Source organism: Polyodon spathula, chromosome 1, assembly GCF_017654505.1.
Source record: "Polyodon spathula isolate WHYD16114869_AA chromosome 1, ASM1765450v1, whole genome shotgun sequence".
Taxonomy (NCBI): Eukaryota; Metazoa; Chordata; class Actinopteri; order Acipenseriformes; family Polyodontidae; genus Polyodon; species Polyodon spathula.
In genome coordinates, this window is record NC_054534.1 from 68889251 (window position 1) to 68905606 (window position 16356).

Consider the following 16356-nt stretch of genomic DNA (forward strand, 5'->3'; position numbering starts at 1 on the left):
CACTAACCCCCCACCCCCCCACCCACCCTGGATTTGGGTGGGATTGGGGGCCTGCATGTGTTCCTATGCCGTGGATAGAGGCTTTTATATTATTGTAAAGAACAAAAATGACCTGAAGAAGCCTTGTGAAGATGGTGAAGGCCAGGGATCTAGCAGCTTTTCTCAAATGGATCCACACTGTAACTGAGCTGGAATCTGGGGTTTTTGTATTGTTTGTTAAATTCACGGATGGAGCTGATATATGAGCGGAAGGTTCATATTTGCTTAGGATAAAATGTATGACAGTATTAATCAAGAGAAGGATGATCTGCCACTATGGGCCTTATTCCATACTGACCATCATTGCATTGCCAGTAATAAACAGGGGTTCAAAATTTTATTAAAAGTGTTGGTTAGGTCTCGGACCAAAGCTATCCCACACTGAAATACATTGTACCAAGGTAACATTTAATTATGAAAAAACACAAAGCCAGAGGGAAATAAATTAGATAAAAACAGATCCGTTTGGAACCAGTCCAAGCTACGCTAACGTTTGGAAAGCACATGAGTAGCATCTTCCCACTTAAATTAATAGCCGACATAACAGTGCTGTCTCCTAGATGGTCTGGTCACACTGCCGCTTGACTGCAAAATCAGGCTTCTAAAACACCGGAGACCTGCTTGGCAGGAGGTCCATCTAAATTTTATTTGTGATGTACAACCTGATGTGCAGTTTGTGTACAAAATAGCCTTATTTTGGGGTCTTTTGTGCAATAATGACAATGTATTTTGAGTTGTGTAAACAGCACAGCTAAAAATGTAGTCTTATGTTGTAGTCTGATTTGCATATGTCTGGAGGATTGTAGTTAACCATGTGCCTTATTTTTTCTGATTTAATACTTTGTTGTAATTATAAAAAAATACACCTTTTTTTTAAGCTTGCATGGTTCATTATGAAAATTTATGTTAAGTGTCTCAGCAGAAATAATTTTAAACTTGTTTAATATGGTATATTTCTGTTGCTAGTGGGATTTGTTACAGTTGTTCTGCATTTGGTGGATGTTTTGTATGTAGAGATTGTGTAGCAATGCCAGTGCAAACTGAATATGCTGAATATGAATTCTTGTCTGGTTGGAGTCTACATAGCAGAAATGTTGTGGCCATTGGCGCTTTTTTTTTTTTTTTATATTCATGCAGATACAGTATAAAACTTTAAACATGCTGTACACAATAAAGTTAGGTGAATAATAAACTTAATCGGTTAGAAAGCAGTTCCACAAAACAGTAACCCCACAAATCTGTTTCTGACAGCTCTCTAAAGATATGTAAACGAGGGAGCCACTTACGGAATTATTGTAGGGCTCATCTTTTAACGCCTAAAATATTGCGTTTTAAACAGTATGGTTTTGAAGGGCATCTGCACCAATATTGCCTAAACACAGAAGCACCTGCACCCACACTTGTTTTAGGATATGTAGTTAATATAGCTCTCAATAGTATGAAAAATATATCTCTGCTTTTACCTTGCAAAACTACTATTTTATTAAACTCTCAATAACTTAAGTCCTTTTGCCAGCTGGTATAAATAAGGTATACTGGAAAATATGTAAAAAGTGATGCCAGAAAAACTGTTTGAGAAACAATGTATTTGGCAGGGAATATTCTCGTTTTTGTAATGGGTGTCTGTTTTGTAAATAATTTTAATGAGAAACATGTTTACCATACTGTATCTATTTATTAGAATGTCAAATATAAAAAGTGCAATATTGTGATTTTAATGTTGTCCTGACAGATCTTTTTTGTCCTTTTTTGGTTTTCTAAACTTTTTCCTTGTTTTTGAAAGCACTTCTCAGATGTTGAATTTGTACTGTTTCTGATTAACTGATTCCTCCCTAAAAACAGTTGACATATTTTGTTTGCCTTCCTTTAGTAAATGGGCTGGTCCATGTGTGCTAACCATCCATGTGCACTTGCCATACAAGGGTTTTCATCTGTCTTTATTCTTTACATATCAAGAGTTTTTGTAACACCGGTCACATTGACGGTTCAAGCGGTCTGACTGAGTGATTTAACTGCAGCATGAAATAATGATCTAGCAACATTTCCTTTGCTGAATAATGTATTTTCCTGCAAATATTTTTTATAGAAATAATTTGAATACAGCTATTTATTAAAATAGTATTTTTCTCTGTGTGTTTTCTTTTGATCATCATACCAGGAGCTATTTGCTTTGGATGGTGCACTTAAGATTCATTTCTGATAAATGCTGATTACACCTAACCTCGGAAAGGTGGCATGTAATGCTATAGGATAGGTAATAATACAAAAAACACTTTTAAAGTGTGGAAAAAAATACCCATTATATTTCATGACAGTCTTGACATTGCACATTCTAGTTCCAGCCAAAGATTGCACTTCACCTTAAAAGCAGTTTTAATTAGATAACACTGATTCAATAAATCCTTTGTGTTTGTAATGCCATTGTATATATTGAGTACCTCCCTCTCATTTCATAACCAAATGTATACCAAGTTGGATATAAGACTACCAAATAATGTAATCAAATTCTTTTGAAATATGTATCTTTTAATTTACACAATATCTAATCAATTTTATTAGAAACAGCTGGTGAATAAATAAATAAAATTGAGAAAATGTGTTTGTCAGCGATATTAAACTAAAACTTTTCATTGCATTTAAAAAAAAAAAAAAAAACCTCCAGGTCTTGAGAAAGGACTGATTTCTGAATACAAAGCTGAAGCATTTAAACTGTGTTAAGAAGCGCCTGCTTCCATGTTGAGCCCAAGCCATTGATTGTTTGTGAATTACGAGTGTAATCCAATACACTGGTTACTTGCTGCATTACCAGTGTTTCCATTCTGTCTGGCAGAGAGTTTGCGATATAGTCGATGGCCACAGGGTTCCATTTTTTCATAAACATAGCCTGGTGGGTTGGCAAAACCAGCAGGGCATGTTTTGATCGCCTTGGGAATATAGCTTGTGCAGTAAGTGGTTTCACTGTCCAGTGGCTGACAGCACTGTACAGTGGGAATGGGTTTGCAGCTCAGAGTGCAAGCGGGGGCATGTGACACATAGTTAGCCCGGAAAGTGGTTGTATTTTCAAATGGGCCAGTAGGTTTCTCTATTTGCTGTACCCCTCTGATCAAGGGTGCCGCCTTGGCATCCCATGACTTATAGTCGTCTTTCATAGTCGACTTGGATTCAAAAGGGGTACAATTCCAGGCTTGAGTTTGAGGGCAGATTGCTACAGCTGGTGAAATCTTGTGCTCCACGAAGTCTGCGTGAGCTGTAGAAGTCATGTTCATTGCCACTTCTGGGGGAACATGTTTACCATACTTGTGCAGTGGTATTGGTCGTATAGGCCATGATATGTAATTATCATGAAATTCAGTCGAACAATTAAATTTGGTGGCCGGGGTTCCTCTGGCAGCTTTAGACCTGGCTGGTTTGCTTGGTTCCCCGCGTAATCCCTTGTAGTCTTTCCTTTGTGTAGTGAGACCATCAAACGGAATAACACTTGGCTTGTAGGGTTCTCTTTCAATGCATTTATAAGGCTCCACAGAATAAGGTACATACTCCTGTGAGTAGCTGGACAGACCATCAAAAGGTATTGGGCCCATGGGTACATGTGCTGGTTTAAAATTCTCCTTTGAAATTGGGCCTTTGAAATGGTAGTCATCCTGGAAAGTGGTTGTGTTGCTAAACCTGTCCGTGCACAGCTTTAAGTTGTCTTGTGTTTTGAGGTTTTGTCTTTTTTTAATCCCCCATACTCTGTAATCATCTGAAATAAAATAAAAAAAATAAAAAAATTAAGAAAGGTTTTAAAGTCAATGTAATAACTTGACCCCTTGAAAGAAATATACATTTCAAACAGAATGTTAACACAAACCTCATACATGCTGTAATGTATGTAAGGTGAATGTTCCTCTTACTGAATGCTGTTTTTTTTTTTACTGTGTCTGGTAATGTTACACTCAAATAAAATTTTACATATATTAGAAAATAATTCAAGCATTCTAGTAATTTTTTTAAAATTGGATGTCCCTTTGTGAAGTTATAGCCCACTGAAGTCAGAGAAAATGTGTCATTTATTGGATCACAAGCCTATACAAATACATGGTAATGAAGATAAATAAACACCAAGGTGTCCATTTTAATTAAATCAAACTTGCTATACTTACATTTCTGCAAATATCCTAGAATATCAAACAATCAGTAGTGTTTAATTTAATTAATTCAAGACAAATGTTTTGACTGGAAACCTTTTCCAATTTCAAAAATGATTGGCACAAGTATTTTTCACATCAGTGCTGATGAAAAAATATCAGGTATTTGCATGGTACTTATGCTACACATTTTAACATGCAAGTATATAAATAAAAGCTGGAAGAATGCTTCTCACAATATAGTATGCACACAGTAGGTCCCTTTTTTCAATACATATGATATGCATTTTCAAGTTTTTATAACTAAGAATGTTGTTTATTAAGTAGGATGTACAGTATTAAGCTTTAAGAAAAATGGGTAAGAAATGGCTAAGGTGCAACTACTTTAGAATTGTCTTTTTTTGAACTGCTGTTTAAACTTTGTCACAGAGATCTGATGAGGTGTAAGACTTACTGTACCTGACACTCTGTATCATTTATTTAGTAGCTCTCCATTTTCTAGAAAGTTAGTAGAGCATTTACATCATACTGCCAGATCTGTTCTCTTGATATGATTTATTTTTGTTAATTTACTCTGCAGCGTGCCTAAAACGTGCTGCAGAAAACTAAGTTTACAGTGTTTTATTTGTATTGACAATACTATTGCAGCTTCTACATATCCCATTTCTGCTGAAACAACTGCCTAATTTGGTGTGTTTACAATAACAAACTTTGGTTTCAGGGGCCTTGCAGGGATCCCCCACCCCCCCAGTTTTCTTTTTTTTTTTTTATTATTCACAGAGTGAAAATATTTTACTTTGAACCCATTGTTCAAGCATTTAGTTTTATTTAATGAATGACAGATTTATATTTATGGCAGTTATTGTCAGGTTCACATTAACAGTGTGTTATACAGTACATTCTGTTTCATATTGAGCTTCCAATATCAATAATCAAGCTTGACTCTTTTTTTTGCAATTTTTCTCATCCAAGCGAGTGGATAATATCAAAGTTGTCTGTAGCAGATGTCTGATCTGCCATTGCGGTTTATAAATATCCATTAAGTACAAATATACAAATTTCTTGAATCTGTTTTTGATTGTCAAAATGTGTTTTAAATAATAAAACATTAAATCACCCATTCAGAATGCACCTATGGTGTTTGTTTTCTTATGCTTTGCATAAAACAATACATATATTGGGGTTCTAAATCTGTTCTTCTCAGTCTAAGAAGTGCCCCAGTACTCTACTCACTCACACCGTTTGGATTGCTGTGTCTACAGGGATATCTGTGGTTCGCAGAAAACAGAAAGTTGACAAAAACAAGATTTCTTGTAGGTTTTTTCACAAGAAAAGGTGTGAAATGTATTATGAGATGATCATTTTCTAACTAACCCATTAAGAAATCATTACAAAAAAATGTAACTTCTATTTTTATAGGTTGTTTTATAGCATTAGAAAAGGCTAGTTTAGGTATAAAGTAAAAAAAAAAAAAAAAAGTTTTATCAATGACATATGTTAAGAGACTCATTCAGCACAGATTGATATAAACTGTTCTCTCGGTGTAACTTTAATGCCATTCATTGGACTTACTTCACAAGACTCTGAATACAATTCTTTTCTTTCACACCATGGGTCTTCCAGGATTTTTTTTATTTGAACCATCTGTAACGTTTTGGAAGACGTTGACCAATCTCTTCAAGTCATCAAGTGTCCAAGAATAAAATGGTGATTTTACCAAATCAGACCTAATGGCATCCACAAAAATCATGCATGCATACAGTGTGTAGGAATTAACAGAATGGAACTACAACACTGCAAAAGCCAACCACAACCCTGGAACAATACGGTATTGCTTCAGAGTGATTTTAGACTGATTTATCCTACCTTTGTATGTAGCTTTCAAGTCCATCCTAGCTGGAGGCTGCTTGTACCCGGCAGATTTGGCTGCAGGAATAGGTTGAACTGGGTATGGCTTAAAATCCTGTAAGTATGTGGTGCCCATATCAATGACTCCTTCTGGCTTGATGTATTCTGCAATGTGCGTCTTTGGTCTGTGCACCCCATGCAGTACATAATCCTTCCTAAAATAAATCAAATAGTTTTTTTTTTTTTTTTTATGACTTTTTTTGTTCAACAACCACACAACCGACCAACAATGATGCAGTGCTATTTACTGAGAATTCACCTAATATAGAAGGAATCAAGGCTAGTTTGCATTTGAGCATAACTACATTAAAAGTAGAGAGCTGTAGTAATGCCCATAAGTACTGACAATTTATATTCATGAAGTGCAAAACACAAATAGAAATAAATATAAACACAAAAAACAAATGCACAAAACACAAAAACAAACAAAAAACACAAAACACAAATACAAAAAGCCAACAACAAAACTGAAGTAATTTCACAACAGAAATACCTCGCGATGGAGGCCACTCCCCCAGCTACCCAGCACAGTCTCTACCTGTTTCTGGAGAAGCTGAAGCTGTTTAGAAAGCATAAGTTTGAGTTTAGTTGAGGTCATAGGTGCCAGAACAACTGGTGTTACTGGTGCTACAGCATCTAGAGATGCCAAAATAACGTTTCTTCAGGTTTCAAAAGGTGTCAGATCATGACTGCAACAGGACTGCAGAAGAGGGATATGTCAACAGCTCAGTGGAAGACAGACAGACAGACACAGCCTTTCAGTATGCAGAGCCTTCACTTTTGCTGTGAGAAGGTTTTTTTCAGCGCAAGAAATAGATTACTTTTAAAATGGGAAATCCAGAGAACTTGGTTAAATAGAAAATTGAATGCTTTAGAAGGCAATAATATTGTGGATGAGGCAGCAAAAATCTTAATTTTACTCCCACCAAAAAACAAAACAAGGCAACATGTTAAATTGCTCTCCACAGCAAAGCAATAACTGACAACTTGAAACGCAGTGGCTTTGAATAACACTGTGAATGCTGGAAAAACTTAGAGAAATCGACTTCGTGTGTGATAGCAAATGTTTCTACATTCATCATCTTGTAACACTAAAGAGACTGTTGATAAATGTGTTACCATTGTGTGTAATTTGTGTTCGAAGCAGTAAATAACTGCAGAACGTAAATAGCTTTTAGGTAGGCTATTAAAGCTAAATAAATACTTTGCAGACAGCTGTATAATTAATATTCTTTATCAATAAATTATTTATCAATGTAAATGCTGTATATGGTCATTTTCTGTTTTGCTTGTTTTACAAAACAAACATTTAATTTGTTTTTAAGTCAATTAAACAATGTTTGTTAGATACAACTCGCTACCCAACATTCACATAACAAGCTCATTATTATTATTATTATTATTATTATTATTATTATTATTATTATTATTAGTAGTAGCGGTAGTAATTTCTTCTCCAGGGTGGCTGTGATAGCCTGGTACTTCCAGCCAACCTCATGGGCACGACAGCCGAGGAGGGCAAACTTGCAAGTGGGCATCAGGTACACAGTCTTCAGAGCTGCAGGGACCACCATGCTTCCTCTTGTCTTTCCAGGGCAGTCTTTCCATATGGCCTCTTTGGTAGGGTAACTGATGTTGTCTGAGGATTTTTCCAAATAACTCAATTGAGTGACCTCAGCCGTAAGGACTCTCAGCTTCTCATCAGAAAACTTCTCTCTTCTTTTCTGTGCGCCAAGAGGACTTTGCTGCCCTTTCTCTGACATATTTTTTGTTTGGTTTTATCTTCATGCTCCAAATATCTCATACAGTGCCTACTGCTCTCTGTACTCCCTCATTATCATCACTGCAGCTCATTATTTGTTCATGTTGAGTAATTTGCATTGCTCTTAAGCTTACATAGGCCGCAGTGCAAAATAATTGCCTGGCCGCTAGGTAATTTGGATTTTGCAGCTGCAATTGTTTGCACTGCGCCTATCCTTACATCAGCCCCTGTACTTGCACTATACAGTGCTGCACGTGTTTCAGCAAGTTCAGCATCTCAATGCATAACAAGAGCACCTATCAAATTGTACAATAACATAAGGTTATTAAAGACGTAGATTAAAGTGTCAAGTACCACCGTTTAATGTTCCCATGCGACTTAATGACCTAAACTGCATCATTTTGGCATTTATTTAAAAAATCTAGTTCAAGAAAATATATCCTGTTTTTCACACCACACTGTTCAGAACATACTAGAGGCTTCCTTAGGCAGGCATTATAAATTGAATGTTAAGTCAAAACAGTGGTAAAGATGATAAGTTGTAAAATGGTTGTGAAAAATCACTGCACCGTGAAAACCATTGCAAATACCTTTGGGTGCCACATACTGTGCTATACCTGGCACCAATCTTACCTGAATGTGGTGGTGTTTTCCATTTTTTCTGGGTTCCTCTGATAATGATTTTTGGGTCTGCATGGCAGAGCTGCTCCAGTGTTGCTGTGTGGGTAGTAGTTATCTTTGTACTCTGTGATAAAACAGGGTTTGCCACAGTTGTAGAGCACTGAAGGAAGGTGTGGACAGCGGTGACGCCTGTGATGGAAATATGAACAAATAAAGGATAAAATATTAGTGTCAGTAATTAAATATATATATATGATTCTCCCCAAAATCTAACATGTACTGAATGAAGGTACTTTTTTTTTTTTTCCCCTTTAACTTTTTTGGAGGAAATCTGTAATTCTATATTTCTATTGCATTTTTCGTTTTATTAATTTCAACCCATTTTTAGAAATCAAAATATGAAATATGACAAAAAGTAAGTATAGAGACTAGATGGTGGCACATTGCACTAAAGCACTAGCTTGTTATGTCTTTGTTTGAATATAGGTCAAGGTCATAAGTGACACTTTATGAGCATAATCAAATGACAATACCAAAGTTTACATTTCAGATGTGTTGTTAGGCCTACAGTATATCTTGTATTTACACGTTTTCTGTTGCAACACAAAACACAGCAGAACCAGAAATTGCTTTGCAGAACCATATTCTAACATACAGCGTAAATGCCATATATTCTAACAGTGCATTCCAAAACCACAACGATAAGAATTATTTTTGTCACACACCTGGGCAATCACCTGACGTGAACTTTGAAACGCAATAGACGGCACATGAGAACGGCAATTAAGATAACATGACTTCACTCAGCCTTGTTAAATAAAGTAAAGTAACAGTTGTCAATAAATCTATGTGGTGCTGTCACAGCTTAACAGTGTGTCCTTAAAAACCAATGACCTCAGTGATAGTGTCGGATATTGGCTCTGACATTTTGTTGCTAACAGCAGGCAAGGCGAGTAGTGCATACCAGAGCTAACAGAAAACATTTAAGGTCTGCTATTAAAAAAAGATCAATAGGGTTACTTCATTGTTTAAAAATATCAGCTATTACAGCATTATTATGTATGGAAGCACATTTGCACCACAAAAAAAAAAAGAAAAAAAGAAATATGTTTCAAATTTCCATTATAAGGTTGACATACTGTCTCATTATTTTCACCTAGTATCTCGTTATTTCGACTTACTATCTTGTTATTTCGACACATTATAATAATTTGAAATAACGACATAGTTTAATTTAAATTAAAACTCGTTTGGAGTGGAATCGAGAGTTTATATAGTATGACTGAATAAAGGAATAGAATAAAACTTAATTTACTCATTTTATAAATGTATGTTTGTGACAACCACATTTGTCTGCATTGCTCTCACAGGATCGTCTAATGATTTCTCTGTCACTATAGGCTATCTGAAGGGTTTAAGTTTGTTCTTATGTTGGCATTAATTCTTACTACTCTACTGTGTGGGTGGCGTCTGGGACAATTAAGTTCCACAATTCTGTGAATTGCAGCCATATTGGCAGATATAGCAAGAGGGGGGCGTTTTCGCAATTAATTTTTGTACTCGGAGGCCGCGGAGCTGAGGGGTGGGGCGGGGGGTCACCCGTTCCAAGGCCCGACCACTTTTAAGCAAGTGAAGAGAAAAAAAAAAAAATGTGCTCAAAGAATTATATTTTTTCCTACGGTCCCTGGCCGTGACGTCTCAATTCAGTAACCATAGGTATTGTGATTATAGCATCTTCCAGATATTATTTCAATTTTCATTTAAATAATTTCTTATCTTTTATAAACTTTTTATTCCTAAACTTTTTACTTATGCCCTCACGTTATGTGTCTTTATTTTACGCATTGCAATTTCAGGTAGCCTGGTTTCAAAACGATAAAATTAGCACCTAAACACTGGTCATTTTTTATTCTTAATAAAATTCCCCATGTTTTATTTATTTATTTAAAAAAAAAATACAAATGCAATAAATTCAACACAAGCAACGCAATAGTCTACTGTTTCAAAGCAGGAATTGCTAAACTAAACATAAACCAGAATTTTAATGTCCGATGCCGCCCCCCCATCCCTCCATCTCTCCATCTCTCCATCTCTTTCAGAAATAGGAATTTTCACTGGTACCTACATTGTACCCGCAATGGGTACATTTCAAAGAAATAGTGAAATCTGGACTAACCATGAAAAAAACACAGCCTTAGTGATAGCTGCAAAGGCGTTATGCGCATATATATATATATATATATATATATATGCAGTCCACTTTTCCAAAGTTGTAGTTTTCTTAGTACAATTAGGTAGTATTTAACAAGCATTTGGCAATACCAGTTCTTTATGAGCCTGCTAGTAGCCGCATGTCAGTGTCCATTTGAGGCAGTCTATTATAAATCTAGAGACACTTCAAAATATTGGTAACTACATGTAGTTACACTGTCCTTACCATTTAGCACATTTACTACAGGCACTAAGCACCCGATTCTGTGACTGTTTTTGCAACATGTACAGTATTTTCCAAGTGTTGTAAACACAGTTATTAAAAAAGTTATACAACTGTAAATAGGGTTACACTTTAGATTATGATCTCATTCACATACTTCTGCTAATGTGCCCTGCTACATATCCAATGCAGTGAATACATATTATACAGCAGTGAATAATAAAGTCACTCAATCTGGTTCTATTTGTATGTTCTAAATTTATTTCACTTCCTCCACACTAATCACCAGGAGTACCTATACGAAGCAAAAGACATTCCACAAGAATATGTCACCCCTTCTCTATTTAGAGCTGAATTTAATTAACTCCTTTGATTTAATTCAGAAACTAATTAAAAAGTTAGGATTACAGTAGAACAAAGGATCACATTTAACAAAAAAAATAAATCAAACACTTTCTTTTATTATGGCTCACAGAAGCTTTTAGACTTTTTCTCTGAATGTCACAGTTGTAATTAAACACCTGATTAGATTAAAAAAAAAACACCCTTTATTCAATGGTTACATTCCAAAACATTCAAACTTAAGCAGTCTGGAAGCCCAGAACAAAACAGAAAAGGCTACAGAGATGAGATTTTATTTCACGTGCAAAGAAAAAGAGCTGTAGTACATGGACTCGGAAGCACTGCCTTTTGTTATCATGCCCATCACTAACCAGCACAAAAGAACCCTGCATTCCATCTATTAATACATCTGAATGCAACAACATGATCTGGCGTTTTTATCAAGAATTGTTATCACTATACTTTGGGAACAAGATACCCAAACTCCCAGAACAAAACATGCCAGCATGGTTTCTGATTCCAGTAATACAATTATCTGTCTCATCCTCTCTGAAAACACTTTACATGGGCTTTTCCTCAGTGTCATTTTCAGGTCATCTTCATTCATCTTTCTGGGGTCGTGAAATGTAATTTTCAACACATGTTAAAGCAGCTGCAGCATTTATAAATTGAAAAGGTGCTTTCATTAAATCTGAAGTTTTCAAATCAATCTACAAACACAGATAGATACAGTGCAAATTTAGGTTATATAACTGACACTCAAAAGTTTTAGGAGTTCATGTATTTGAGAGCACTATTCAAAAACACTTATTTGCTGGTAAATGAATTACCAATACAATTATATAAGGACTGAAGTTAAATGGGAGCAAATCTGCAATCTGACCAATAACACCATCTAGTGGTCAATCTCAAAGGAGACCAAAAACATTTTTATTATCTCGGCATCCTGTTTGAGAAAACATTGGCCTCAACCTTTCAACATTTCTAAGATGTCAAAAATCTTCAAAATCTTTTGAGGAAAATGATAGTTTAAAAAAAGAAAGCAAGCAAGAGTTTGTGCCAAAATTGTAACATCATGATCGGGGAGACAGTTATTTATATATTGATGCATAATGAAAACGCAAAGTTTTACATCAATAGCTCATTGAGCACAGCCAGCCATAATGTTATCTACATTTTAAATAGTGAGTAGATAAGTTTGTTGATTGTTTGAGTACTATTGTCATATTTTTTCATAAAAATGCCAGGTGTTCAGTGTTTGGTATTTGAGTTGTTAAAATTGCCAAAATGAGTTGATTAAGAAGAATCTGTATAAATAGCCATTTGAAAAGTCAGGATTTTGGGGCTCCTGAGTGGCGCATCCAGTAAAGGTGTTCTGCGTGAGTGCAGGATACACCCTATAGTCTGGACATCGCAAGTTCAAGTCTGGTTGGGTTTAGGTCAGCCAGGGTGTCGTTGGCTCACGCGCACCAGTGATCCCTGTAGTCTGGCTGGGCTCCTGCAGGCTTGCCTGTTAGCTACCCAGGAGCTGTGTTGTCCTCCAACACTGTAGCTCCTGTGGGTGGCTGCAGGGTGAATCCACAGTGTGTAAAGGAGCAGTCAGCTGACAGCACACACTTCAGAGGACAGCGCATGTTCATCTTCGCCACTCCCGAGTTAACGCAGGGCGGGTAGCAGTGAGCTGAGCCTAAATAATAATTGGGGTATTTCAAATTGGGAGAAAAATAATTGGCAACGACTAATTTTCTTTTTTTTTTAAAAGACATGATTCGCAAGATCAGCGAAAGATACGACCATGCAATGCTTGAGTAATAAAGTTTGCCTGCTTGCTATCAGCATGATTGAAGGAGGCCTGTCTGTGAGAGAAGCCTCCCAGGGAATGAGATGTTCTGCTTCAACAATCATCGGACTAATCCAGAGAAACCAGGAAACCGACCGTATGAGGGGACAGGCCACGTCCTGCAAGGCAGATGGTCATCACACCAGCCCAAAACCAAGCGGACTTGGCAACTGTTATGTGTAATCGGCTGTACAGCACGAGAAATTCCAGGAAGAAATAACCTGCACATCAGCAGAATGACTGCAAATTGCCATCTGCATGAAAATGAGTTGCATTCTCAGGGGCAGTTCAGGGGTAACATGTTGACAGCTGAGTGATGAAATCGCCATCCTCTGTGGGCCAGAGAACATCTCAGGTGGCGGAGTATTTCATTCACCAGTGAATGTCATTTTGCCCTTGACAGACCTGACAGAAGACAACGTGTGTGGAGACGTCGTGGTCTGGCTGTTGCGTTGTTCAAACCAACCGGTGGGGCGGTGGAAGTTTGATGTTGTGGGAAAGAATATCACACAAGAACGCCTTTGGTGCAGATTGAAGGCAACCTTACTGCTCAGTGATACATTAACAAAACTGCAGCGTGTCTGCCTGGAGTGCCAAGCATTGGCGGTTCAAATACAGACCACGGTGTGTGCAAAAATAATTGATATTAAAAACCATTACAAAGTCCTCGAGGCAACAATTTTTCCGTTCCTGCAACCCAATCTGAAAGTGTCGGTTTTTCGACCAGCACAATGCAACACCACACAGTGCTTGGATTACAATCACACGAAAACAATGTCGAGGTGGCCAGCTTTTTCTCCTGAACAGAATATATGTGAAATCAAATAGCCAGTGCCATCCACATGAGACAACCACCAGCTGGCTGCAGCTGCACAGGAAGAGTGGTGGAACATCCCACAGCAGTCTATCCAGAGGCTGATCAGGTCTATACTGCCAGGATTGTGTTAATGCTCAGGGAGATCATACCCGACACTAACTTTGTAGTTTTTTCAATTTGAGAGTGTGTTATGTTTTATACCTATTTTTGTTCACATTTTCTGTGATTTTGTTTGATATCTATGTTTAAAATATTTGATCCATTAGACTGGAGTGTTGCGTTTATTTTGTGCATCAGTATATATACATATATATGCACAGTAAACCGGGGTTATGATCTGAATGGACAATACAGAAACTAAAATATACTAACTTGAGTAACACCTGACTGCAGAGCATGGATGTATCCCATTTGAAGAGCAGGCATCCTTACAAACTAGTACCTATGGTTACAGCAATTGAAATAGACATAAATCAAAATAAGATGAAATAACCACGTTCCCAAATACAAAAAAAAACAGGGACTAAAAATTCCAGTCCCTTCGTTACCTTAGCAACCCCAAAATTGACTGTTATTGTACAAGGTGTTTCAATGTTTTTAATTTAAATAACATTTGCCCTGCTGCAACCTCTAGCGGAAACAAATAGGTATTACACGTGCAAAATCCGAGTTGTTTCCTATGAGATTGTTAGAACGAAGTCTGGTAATCAGCATATTTTCATTCTGTATTTTACATTTAGATCATAACCCATGTTTGCTGTATGCATAACTCTCCCCGAGGCTCTGATTCAGATCTGGGCTCAATTCTTGCTTGCTTGCTTTCACACAATTATTTTTAAAACTCCTTGCCTTAGAATGATTAAAAAAAAAAAAAAAAAAAAAGTTGAGACCAATGTTGTCTCAATGGATATATCTGTGAGTGTGTGTGTGCTTGATCTGAAATAGCATTACCAACGATATTTAGATTAGGTTAAAATAAAATAAAACAACATATTGCTCAATTATACTTAACTTAGGCTATGTTGATACTACATATCTCGAGAACCATACTGAAAACGTTCTAATTAATCCAGCTCAAAGCCTGCACACTGAAGTACTGTTTCGTGTTTAGTCAAGTTTAATGTGTACAAACACTATAACATTGTTCGGTTACAGTTCCGTGCAATGGACAGGGGAACTTAATATGACAGTATCCCACCATGAACTGAAGAGAACCGCTTCAAGCTCACCACCACAGCGCCACAATAATACAAATTGTACCTGCCATATTGTTTTAACAGGCTGTTTACATGATATAGTTTTTATTGTAGTCACTTCTACTTAGTACATTTGAACAGGGCTCTAGACTGGTCAAGTCAATACATGGCTTGTCAGACTCCGGTCTGGTTATGCCAGGAATTGTCTCAATCCTCAGGTTCAAATACCATTACTCTCAAACATACGTTTGTTTAATACATTCTTGCCTTTTCCATCGAACAGGACAAGTCTTGACAAACTGTATTCAGCGCATTGTAACTGCTTCTGGGCAGAGAGCGCACTGCTTACGTACTTCACGTGTATAATATTTAACTGTTTTGTTCCTATTAATATATGGAGATATACATTTGTGTAACTCATACAAATAAGCAAATCATACAATAACCGTAAGAAACCATTGAGGGATAAATAATGAAAAACGCTTGAATATCGCTAGTCCGGTCTGGAACAACAGTGTGAAATCTAATTGGAAAAGTTCTGATAGATAGATAGATAGATATATAGATAGATAGATAGATATCTCGCAATCGCAACAAACAAACCGAGTTGATTCTGGATCAAAACATTCAATATACGAGAAGAGGGAGTGGGGGAGTTACACATAGGATTAGTAATCAATAATAACTGTTTTAATCATGTGTGTATTAGTGTATGCAACTGGTTCTGTTGTGTGTATGTGGAAACTGGGACGGCAGGCGGCGTGGTAGCGTTGAGGGGCGGGGGTGTAGATAATAGCGACCCCTCACTTCTAAATATAGCACTACACCACTGCGGTAAACCTGTACCCAACAACAACCACCTGGTGCGCCACGTGTGTCTATCACACAAAACCTTCTAACACGCGCTTAAGAGAAAGGGCAAGCAAAACAAGTTAACAAAAATGTAAAATTGTTACCGTTTGATTTACATACCCACAGCTGCAGATCTCACATATACACAGTATCTTCATTGCTATCGAGTTTGAGTTCAGTTAACCTTCCTGTGTACACGATGTTGTATAGCGCAGCGAGTTTCAGCACCTTTCATGTATTCATTTGACTGTCGTCTGGCCAATGGCTAAACCAACGTTTATTTATTCATTTATTGATTTATTATATAGAACTTTTGTTTACAACAACGTATTTGTGATTTCTATACAAACCGAAAGCTGTCCTCCTACTACTCCGTGTCTGCCACAATCCCGCCGAAAGGTGATTTGAGGATAGTGGT

The 16356-nt window shown here is 36.9% G+C and overlaps 1 protein-coding gene across 1 annotated transcript; it reads right to left on the minus strand.

The window, feature by feature from the left end:
- Positions 1-58: 58 nt before the first annotated feature.
- On the minus strand, positions 59-16096 carry LOC121323240 (stabilizer of axonemal microtubules 2-like). The gene is made up of 4 exons (XM_041264218.1): positions 16059-16096; positions 8470-8646; positions 6033-6229; positions 59-3781 (listed from the first exon to the last, which is right to left on the minus strand). The coding sequence occupies exons 1-4, from the start codon at positions 16094-16096 to the stop codon at positions 2805-2807; spliced, it is 1389 nt and encodes a 462-aa protein (XP_041120152.1). The 3' UTR covers positions 59-2804.
- Between the last annotated feature and the right edge of the window lie 260 nt (positions 16097-16356).

Excerpts from the sequence above, each read along its gene's own strand:
- LOC121323240 (XM_041264218.1), bottom strand. The coding sequence starts at position 16,096 with ATGAAGATACTGTGTATATGTGAGATCTGCAGCTGTGG. Across the intron at positions 8,647-16,058 it reads TGTGAGATCTGCAGCTGTGG|GCGTCACCGCTGTCCACACC; the intron begins GTATGTAAATCA and ends TTTCCATCACAG. Across the intron at positions 3,782-6,032 it reads CTTGAAAGCTACATACAAAG|ATGATTACAGAGTATGGGGG; the intron begins GTAGGATAAATC and ends ATTTTATTTCAG.